Source organism: Hippocampus comes, unplaced genomic scaffold (assembly GCF_001891065.2).
Source record: "Hippocampus comes isolate QL1 unplaced genomic scaffold, H_comes_QL1_v1.1 scaffold248, whole genome shotgun sequence".
NCBI classification, from domain to species: domain Eukaryota; kingdom Metazoa; phylum Chordata; class Actinopteri; order Syngnathiformes; family Syngnathidae; genus Hippocampus; species Hippocampus comes.
Genome location: NW_017806277.1, coordinates 1,474,065 through 1,484,433, shown reverse-complemented (window position 1 = coordinate 1,484,433; position 10,369 = coordinate 1,474,065). Strand labels below are relative to the sequence as shown.

The window sequence follows — 10,369 nt, the reverse complement described above, 5'->3', positions numbered from 1 at the left end:
ACCAGATTGAACCAGGCCCAAGCCTAATTACAGAGAACACATTTGGGAGCATGCACCCACCCAGATGGTCCTGACTCCAGCAGACCTTCCACTACATTTTGCCAGGCTATGCAATTATATGTGTGTAAATGTGCATGTTTCTTTGGCCCGACCCTACTTTTGAAGCACGGCGGCTCCGTCTTCCTTCAAACAAGTGAGTCAATGCCAGTGGTTGACTAAGGCTCTATCATTTGCGAGACTATTTTTACATTGTGCAGGCCGGAATCTATTTCTTTTAACGTACTTGAAGTTTGCAGTACATGTGTCACAGAAAAACTCAGACTGTGCAAAAAATAAAATAAAATCGATGTGATTGAATGAATATGACATGCATGCTCTGAAAGCATGACAAATGAAACTAAAATTTGTTCTGACAAGAAATTGGGCCAAGCAACAATCTGTCTGTGGCTGGAAACTAACTGCTGATTTTCGCTGCTCCAGGCATAGCAATTTCCTTGTTTTCATCTTTTCTTTCAGAGAGGATGCACCCTGTGACTTCTATATGATGCCGTTTATAACAATGCCGTTTACTCGCCGTAGGGAGAAGTAAGGCCACTGGCGTTATCTTATGTTGCCACTCGCTTTGAGAGGCTCTCATTACTCCGTACAGCGATCTCATGTAAAACACAAACTAATACAGTAACTGTGTTATCAGCTAAAAAAAAATGTGTATGTGTATACACACACACACACACACACACACACACACACACACACACACACACACACAATTACCACATACACACTGTCTTCACCTGCACCGATGAACATCCAGGGTACGGACATCGAGAGGGTGACCTCCTACAAGTACCTAGGTGTTGTTCTAAACAATAAACTGGACTGGTCTACGAACATGGACGTCCTGATTAGGAAAGGACAGAGCCGACTCTTCCTACTCAGGAAAGTGAGGTCTTTTGGGGTTCAGGGGCCACTCCTTAAGACTTTCTATAACTCGGTGGTGGCTTCGGCCATCCATTATGGCATTGTCTGCTGGTCAGGCAGCATCTCGGCCTGGGACAGAAAGAGACTGGAACGACTGGTCAGAAGGGCCAGTTCTTTCCTAGGCTGCTCCCTGGACACTCTGGAGGAAGTGGGCAACAGGAGGATGCTAGTTCAGCGAAAAGCTATGATGGACAGTCCCTCCCACCCCCTCCAGCCTGCCCTGACAGCACTGGGTAGCTCCTTCAGCCAGAGACTGTTCCACCCGCGCCGCAAGAAGGAGAGATACTGCCGCTCGTTCCTACCGACTGCTGTCAGGCTGCTGAATAAAAAATAAAATCCGTGAAAAACTAGTAACAATTGTAAATAGCACAGCCACCTTATCTATATCTATATTTATATTGCACTTAATTATATATATATATATACTTTACACACACACACTTGTTCTTCTACTTCTCCCTTTCATAATTTTGCAGCTGTAAATTGGGAATGTGTCCATTGTGAGACAAATAAAGGGTTTCTTATTTTATCTTATTTTACATACATCCTGAATTTATGGATAAAAAATTTAAGTCAATTTCATCTCTTTCAAAACAAACTGTCATGTTGCATTTCTTGCATGTCTCCAGCAGGTGGCAGTCGAGGGCCCTCCCTTGAAGTCCAAGATGGCGCCCGAGTAGGCAGCCGTCGGCAAGTGCTCTTGGGCTACTGAGCAACAATTGCGCTGAACAGAAAGGGGTGTGTTCATACACCAGCAAAGTCTTGAGTCAATTCCAACCCCCATCATGCATAGGAAGCTTCCCAACAGGGCTACGATACTTGGTGGGAAAAAAAAAAAAATCTTGTGACTTGGTCGAAAAATCCAAGAGCCAAAATGCATCAAAATAAATGCTGTGACATAACTGTCTGATCTCTGGTGGCGAAATTCATGATTCAACTATGAATTACGAAGACTTGTATGTACATACACTGATTTAATGGTGCAAACTTTGTGGATACATGTTTTACTTTCGTCAATGGACGCTACAGCTTCGTGTTTGCTTTCAAAACTTAGCTTGTAGCAGACATGTTCACATTTTCAGCATGACGTCTCTGATCCACTGGTAAAAGGACACTTTGATCCTCTCCTCTTTCATCTATAACTGCTTCAGACAACAAAGTGTATGCAGGAAAGTGGTAAAGATTGCACGACTGTCTGTGTCCTATGTGTTGTGTTGTGTTATTTTTGTTATTTTGACTTCAAGATGGCGCCGCGAGAGTGGCTGCCTTTCCAGCAGCTCCTATATTTTGTTGTTCTACTTCTTCCATTCATAACTTTGCTGCTGTGAATTGGGAATTTCTCCATTGCGAGACTAATAAAGGTTTTCTTATCTTATCTTATCCTCACTGTGCACACCTGCTGCCAATGTTCTTAACAATTGCCATGGATTGAAGGACTGCCAAGATGTCAACCCTTTGTCGGATTTTTCCTCATCTCACTCATGACTTTGTCTCCGAGTGTTGAATTCTCTAGACAATATTTCCAGTTCACGCCAAGTATTTTCTCGCCTCGTTTTTGCTTTCGTCAAAGTAAGTATTTTTATTGCTAAGCTTAGTCTCGGTTTTGTATCCTTTGTGTCTTGATTATTTTCTTGCCTTTTCATGACAAGCCATTTCCGTTCATATTATCCTCCTTGCCTTTAGCAGGCGTTTTTAGTTAGGGTAGTTTTGTTTTTCCCTGGTTATTGTAACTAGCGTTATTTTGTTGTACTTTGTCAGTCTTACCTTTTTGTATCAATAAACCCTTTTTGTTCAATTCCATCTGAGTCCACATTTTGAGAGTCCTATTCTGTTCCGGTCCGATTCTGTTGCGGACAACTTCCGGAACCGTAACACAGTCATTATTTTATGTAAATTAACCTTTTATTGATTGATGAACACTTAATTGACATTAAACAATGATAACAATCTCCCTCACCCCTTTCTGAACACTCAAAGACATTTCGCAGCGGATACACTACTCACGCACTCGTACGTTCACACTCCGGTGGTGGTAAACTACGTTTTGTAGCCACAGCTGCTATTAGCATGACTACCATTGCGCACCTGCGGCCCCTCCGACCACCACCAAACATTCACATCCAGCCATACGCCAGCTTGAGTGACACTGGAGGCAAGGTGGGCGAAGTGTCTTGCCCAAGGATACGTGACTCAAGACAGAGCCGGAATCGAACAATGGACCCTCCGGTTACCAGACAAGTCGCTCTACCTCTGACACATATCAGATATGCAACATTTTCTTCCTGATACATCTCTTTCAGCGTTTGTCTCTTCAAATGATCACGTATACGCCATTTCCAGAAAATCACATCACTTGTGGGCTATTTTTGGAAAAGGCCTGCAAGCTACTGATGTGGTCCTTGGGGGCAATACAAATTCTTACTTTTCAACGGGGACCGTCTCATTATTTTCTTTGATGTTATGTTTTGTTTAATGATTTTTCTTTTCTGAAGGGCCTTGTAGTGCAATTGGTGTACAATCAAATGGAAATAGTTGTTTTTTTTTTCTGGTCACTGATGTTTTTCTTTGAAGAATGGTGGACATTTTTAGAAAAATACTGCCAGTTTATGTAAACTTATGAGCAAGACTGTATATATCACCTTGACTAAGCCTGTAAAATGAGATCATATTAGCCTCTATTCGGCTTCCGGTCAGCCTGAGATCTGATTTTAAGTGTTTAAGACTTGGCTATAAGATACTACCGAGCTTCGACGTGGATGGTGTGAAATTTTTTGAATTTCAATGAAAAGAAGACAGAAGTGGTGGTGTTTGGTCTCAGTGGCCCTTGTACATCCCATCCTGTAGACTTGGGCCCCTGGGCTCCTTATCTTAAGCCAACAGCCTTGAACTTGGGTCTTAAACTGTACAGTGATTTTAAATTGGACTGGCAAATTGGTGCCGTTGTTAAATCCAGCTTCCTTCATCTTAGGCAGCTGGCTAAAGTAAAACCTCTCGTTTCTCATGAACACTTTGAAACATTAATTAATGCCTTCGTCACATCCCGGCTGGATTATTTTAATGCACTTCACTATGGAGTCAGCCAATCCTCCATTACGCATCTCCAGTTGGTCCAGAATGTTGCTGCTCGCCTCTTGACTGGTACTCGTAAGAGGGAGCACCTAACTCCTACTCTGGCATCTCTTCACTGGCTCCCTAAACATTTTAGAGTTCTTTTTAAGATCCTATTATTTGTTTTCAAATCTTTAAATGGCCTCGCCCTACTTTACCTCTCTGAGCTCCTCTGCCCCTACACACCTGCCCGGTGCCTCAGGTGTGCAAACCAGACTCTATTAGAGGCATCAAGAATTAAGCGGGGGCTCAGGGGGGATCTTAGGAGCCATCTTGAGCCTTATGCGCTCAACAAGCTAATCTTTTAATGATTCCAAGAGCTGAAAAGAAGTCAGGAGGTTCCAAAGCAATTTCTGAGCTGTCTCGGCCCCCATACCTGCGGAGGATTGTGGATCAACAGACTAGGACTGGACCAGAGTAGGACCACTTCCCTGGAGCCATCTAACTGCAAGCAGAACTTATCATCAAGTGTGATTCATGTTGTTGATGGTGTTTCCTTCATCTGTGTTCCCTTCTCAAGATTTTGTACTTTTTTGCAGAGATGTTTTCTGAAAATTTTTCCTTTCAAGATGGGGGCGGGGGGTTAGACCAGGTGATGTCCATCTCTGTGAACTGTGGGCTTGTGAAGTCCTTTTGAGATTTTTGGGTGAATAAGTGCTTTATAAATACACTGAAAATAGAAGTGATTCAAACTGCATACTGAATGCAGTTTGAGCGAGGTGGAGCGGGTGCTAACTAGAAAGAGAGATTAAAGGGTGCCATCGCCACCTAGTGTGGTTGAGAATGCAACAACCCTTCACACCAAATCAGTTATTTCTTATGAAGGAAAAATTGCTGAAATTTGAAACATAGTCATTAATTGAAAGACCTTTGATTTCAAGCTGGCGGTCCGGCGGTTGAGTGGTTAACGCATCGGCCTCACAGTGCAGAGGTGCAGGGTTCGATTCTGGCTCCGGCCTTCCTGTGTGGAGTTTGCATGTTTGTTTGCCTGCGTGGGTTTTGTCCGGGTACTCCCGCATTCCAAATACAGTGAGGATAAACGCATGAGAAAATAGGATGGATGGATGGAGGAATGCTAACTACAGTACTTAATTTGTAATACTGCTTGCAGATAAAACAAAATACATTGTCCACATGTGTCCAGTTACATATTTTAATTATTAAAATTGGTCTATTGAAACACAGTAGATTATGACAAGAAGTGTACAAATGAAATATAAATATTCCCCCTTTGTCTATCACTTGCGCTGGAAGATCGAGTTTTAAAAAAGCAGTTGAGAAAATAATATTAATGAGCAACAGATTTCACAGTCACCACTCAACATTAAATATAACACGTTTTTTTTTTTTTTTTAGACACCTTCACAATCCAAATTAGTGAATCCCTTTTCGTGGTTGAGTACAAAAACAGAACGAAAACCCTTTACCAGTCTCTTCAAAATCCTTCACATAAAACTGAATTCACGGCAGACTTTTCTTCCACGACTTGCTCAGTCCCTCATCTTCATCAAAATGATTTTCTTTCAATGAAAAGTCCGTCCGGAGATGACCATGGCTTATTCAGTCGGAGATTCCAAATTCCTCGACTGATTGTGTGATTCCAACTGACGTGGGAAAAAGTTTGCGGGGGGTTGGTAACTTTTGCCGCGCTCCCCTTTCGGAAAAGCAACATACAATAATCACCTAAAAGAGCAAAGCAGATCTCGAAGGACACTGCAGACAGCCATCATTGTCATGTTGCTTGAGCTTATCTTCTGAGCCCCAAACGAAAACAAACAACCGAAAGCAAAAAAAAAAAAAAAAAAAAAAAAAATCTGCACACCTTCACTCATCAAGACACTTGCCTACTACATTGGATTTGCTTATGGAGAACCGAACGTTCAAAGATCATGCTTAAAAGGCTTTCGGCAAGCTCGAATACGTTGAAGTGGAAGAAAAAAAAATGCTCAGTGTTTTGTTCGACCTGAGAATCCGGAAGATTTTAACAGGGATGAAGGAGGATTGTGCAGGTATTTCAAAAGCATGCCTTCGTCTCCTCTCACTTTTTGACTAAGCCTTGCTTTTGCAAAGTGATGTAATTACAGTTGGTAACCGCATTTCGTCGAGCTAAATTGTTGGGACGATTGGCATTTCGAACACTTGTTGGACGTGCATATTAAATATGGCAACGGTGCCATATTAGGTTGGAATCGGAAATTCGCCGTGTGGATGGGCCAAGTGAGGTCAACGTCTTCGTGTCTCTCTCCTCTCCGACTATTCCAGTTCCTCTCTGTGCTCTATGCTCACATCTCTTCTTCCCGCTCCTCCGGTGGGCATCGGCCTCCCCGTATTGATTTCATTCTCTCCGTCCTCTTCCTCCTCCTCCTCCTCCATTCCTTCCTCTTCCTCTTCCCCCTCCTCCTCCTCCTCCTCATTTTCATCCTCGTCGTCCGTGCCATCCATGGAGTCATCAGCTCCAAGCATGGCTTGCTGCATGGCCAGAGTGGCAGAGTCCGATGACAGCGACTGGAGGCTGTCCAGGCTAAGTGGATCTGAGAGTCGGCAGAAAGCAGAATTATTCGCCATTAGGGGTGGGACAAAAAAACACCTATTAGAATTGGGAAATTGGTTTTGAGTTCACTGAACTGAATCCTTACATTTTAAAATGACTGGTCCTTAAATCATAACGAACCCTATTTATCCATCCATTTTCTAATTCGCTTTATCCTCTCAAGAGTCGCGAGGGGTGCTAGAGCCTATCCCAGCTGTCTTCGGGCAGTAGGCGGGGGGAACTGGTTGCCAGCCAATCACAGGGCACACATAGTAGGACAACCATTCACGCTCACAATCATACCTAGAGACAATTTAGAGCAAAGGTGTCCAACTCGAGGCCCGGGGGCCAGATCTGGCCCGTCATATCATTTTTGTGCGGCCCGCAAAAGCAAATCAACTTTTCCGAGATGCTTGCTGAAGTCTGAAACAAAATTTAAAATTGTCATATGTAATCCATCATTACTAAGAGATATTGCAAGCATGATCTCATTACATACTTATTGCATGAACGTAAACAATAGTTGAACTAACCATTATTCTTGACTTTTGATTTCAAAACAAGCATCCACCAATTTGTTGTGCACTGTGTATGTAATGTGTGGAGGTGATCAAACATTGATACGGTTTCATAAAACTCACAGCCATAGTGGCCTGCTCAGGGAAACCGTAACGACAATGTGGCCCACTACAAAAATGAGACTGACACCCCTGATTTAGAGTGTTCCATTAGCCTGCCATGCATGTTTTTGGAATGTGGGAGGAGTACCCAGAGAAAACCTACGGGGAGAACATTCAAACTCCACACAGGAAGGCCGGAGCCGGAATTGAACGCTGCACTTCTGCACCGTGAGGCCGACGTGCAAACCAGTCGACCACTGTGCTGCCAACCCTATTTATCGAGGTACATATAAAACATCTTTTAGTGGAGAGATTAGCGCACATTCTTATTATCTATCAATCCCACCCATCATGTATATCGTTGATCTTTCCAAGGGTTGGGTGCTGGAGCCTCTCCCAGTAGACTTCAGGCAATATGATGCGTATACCCTGGACTGGCTGCTAGCCAATCACAGAGCACTATTATTAGGATCAGGATGATTATTATGTCGCTGATGGTTTAGCGGTAAACTCGCCTGACTTCTGAGCAGGCAGCGTGGGATCGGTTCCCGCTCAGTTACGATGTCGGTGTGAATAGATTTTTGGCTCTATAAGCGCCCTGCGATTGACTGATGACCAGTCCGGGGTATAGTCTGCCTTCAGATGGGATAGATTCCCCCGTGACCCTGTTCAGGAAATGCGGTGTTGGAAATTAGATGGATTTAAGATGATTATTATTCATCTATTTTCTACACAGCTTATCTTGCTCGAGGTTGCAGGGAGCATGAGCCAATCCCAGTTGACTTTGGGCAAAAGGCAGACTCCACCCTGGACTGGTCGTCAGTCAGTGGTCTTTCACCCTTTCAGGGACAGTGGTTACTACAGTGGACAGCTTATCATGTTATCAGGTTACAGGAAGCATGAAAGGCTTAAGAAAGGTTTGTTTGGTGAAGTTTCTTCCCCCCCACCTCCCAGACATTTAAACGGTTGAAATAATGGATGGATGGATGTTTTAGTGTCTCTCAGGCATCCTTTCCCCAAGACGGTTAGCTTCTTGCATCTAAAAGATCAATAGTGGCACTCAGTGGTGGAAATGGAAACATACATGATTAAATTTCAATTCGTTTTATTTATTTATTTTGTGCACTACACAGTTAAGTCCAAGTCATACCGTGGCTAGACTTGGAATTGAAGTGCATTTTTATTTGATGAAAATCAAGGAATATAATAAAATAAATCATTTCAGTGTTATTTAACCCTTTCATGCAGCCTGTAACCTGATAAAGAGAAGCTGTCCACTGCAGTAATCGCTGTCCCTGAAAGGGCTAATGGTAGCTAAATCTAGCCAAGGTAGGAATAATCTTGGGCCTTAACTGCATGTCTTCTACATACAGTATACATGCAGTCACACAGTATATTGCATGGAAAAATGGAAAATGTCTGAATGCATATATCATAGAAAGTATTTGATAATACTGTACCGTCTGAATTATTTCCTGTTTGAGATCTGTGCGTTTGCAAAACTCCAGCCACAATGGAATCGGGCCAGAAGCGCTGGGTGGGACGATGCTGGGACTTCATCTTCTTTGCTTTAGGAGCTGGGTCAGGGTTACTGGCATCCAGCATAGGCTGGAGGATACGCCGGCGAGCATTGATGAACCTGAAAACAGAGAGGGAAAATGAAGTTGATGCCTTCAATTACCCAGACATATTTTGAAAATGTGGCATAAATTCCACTTAAGCATGAGAGGAACATGCATACTCCACACATGCGGGCCTGAACTCTCGCAAGCCTCGAAATAAGCGGTTTCGCATCACAGATTGTGAGTCAAAATTTGTATTTTGCGGCTCATCAAAACACATTGAATAGCAAAACTGAAAATCTTCCCAAAAAGCTTCGCTGGGCTGGACGCACGCACGTTAATGCGGCAACAACGTGTCTATGCCACCTATGCACGGCTAGTACAAAGTCGAGGCAGGCTTGGTCCTTATACCGCACCAGCTAAGTAGCAATGAGCTTCAGCTTGCTAGTTAGTGTGGCCAAACATGTTGGTCTGCAAAGAAAAAAAGTGATATGGAGTTTTTTTCAGAAATGTCACAGCTATAAATGTTGAGGCATGATAAAATCTGGACTGCACAAGCTTTTATTAGTCAAATTTAAAAACAACAAAAAAAGGGAATGTCTCAAAAACCTGATGTGCTAGAAAAAAAAAGTCAGGACGTGTTTAAATCAGCGTCAAAAATACGTTGGGAGATATCTCAAGCCTTTGCTGATTAAAATTTGCTGTTGACAGGTGTTATTAGTAGACAATACATAAGACAACCAGAAGATGGCAGCATAGGGTAAGTCAAGTGTTCCCACAACAGCGCAGGTCAAGAACATCTTACCAGTTATTCACTTGCAAAAGTGTCAAGCTTGTTTGTGCTGCAATTTGCCTTTTCTCGTCCTCTGTTGGATACGGGTGCTAGCGGGAGAACAGAACACAGCATTTGGCATCAATAATTTTGTTTTGTCACCCTCAGCACATGATATTGTACATGCCATTTAGCTGTTATTTCTGCCTTACCATAAGATGCTGAAAGAGCCATGAGCGCATGATGTTAGTGGCTTGTTTGGGAAGGACCCCCCTCTTATTCCTTGACTTCTTGTCTTCGCTGTCCAATAGGGCTGACAGATCGACATTTAACTGTGGTAGAAGAGTCATGGATTATTGACACAAGGTAGTAAGAGAAAGGTAAAATCAAATTGGATGCATGGACTTAGTTAATGTTACCACGGTAACACAAGGAGGCAACCAGTCATCTTTTTTTTTTCCTGTGACAATGGTAGAAACACATCTTGAAGTGTCACCATGGTAACTGAGTTTGAAAAATAATGCTTCTTCCCTCAACCTGAAAAACATTTTTAGGTGTCCTGGAAAGCATGACGTGAGTGTCATTCATTATTATGACTAAATTATAAAAATTCCCATCTTTCACTATGTGGAGATAATGTCGTGTTTTCGGTAGCTTTCAGAAGTATCAGAAGGTCAGAGGTTCAGGATTCATTGTTCAATTTTTAAGCTGGAACACTCCAACTGCAATTATTGTGTACATTGAACTTAGATGATTAAATTATATATATATATATATATATATATATATATATATA

General features: G+C 42.6%; 1 protein-coding gene across 1 annotated transcript in view; it reads right to left on the bottom strand.

Moving 5' to 3' along the window:
- Positions 1–5,226: 5,226 nt before the first annotated feature.
- Positions 5,227–10,369, bottom strand: part of pknox2 (pbx/knotted 1 homeobox 2) — a 118,630-nt gene continuing 113,487 nt past the window's right edge. Inside the window, exons 9-12 of the mRNA XM_019857754.1 lie at positions 9,786–9,905; positions 9,607–9,683; positions 8,700–8,878; positions 5,227–6,620 (exon numbers count right to left, since the gene is read on the bottom strand). Coding sequence (XP_019713313.1) covers positions 6,343–6,620; positions 8,700–8,878; positions 9,607–9,683; positions 9,786–9,905 — 654 coding nt within the window. The 3' untranslated portion in view covers positions 5,227–6,342. The remainder of the gene's footprint in view (positions 6,621–8,699; positions 8,879–9,606; positions 9,684–9,785; positions 9,906–10,369) is intronic.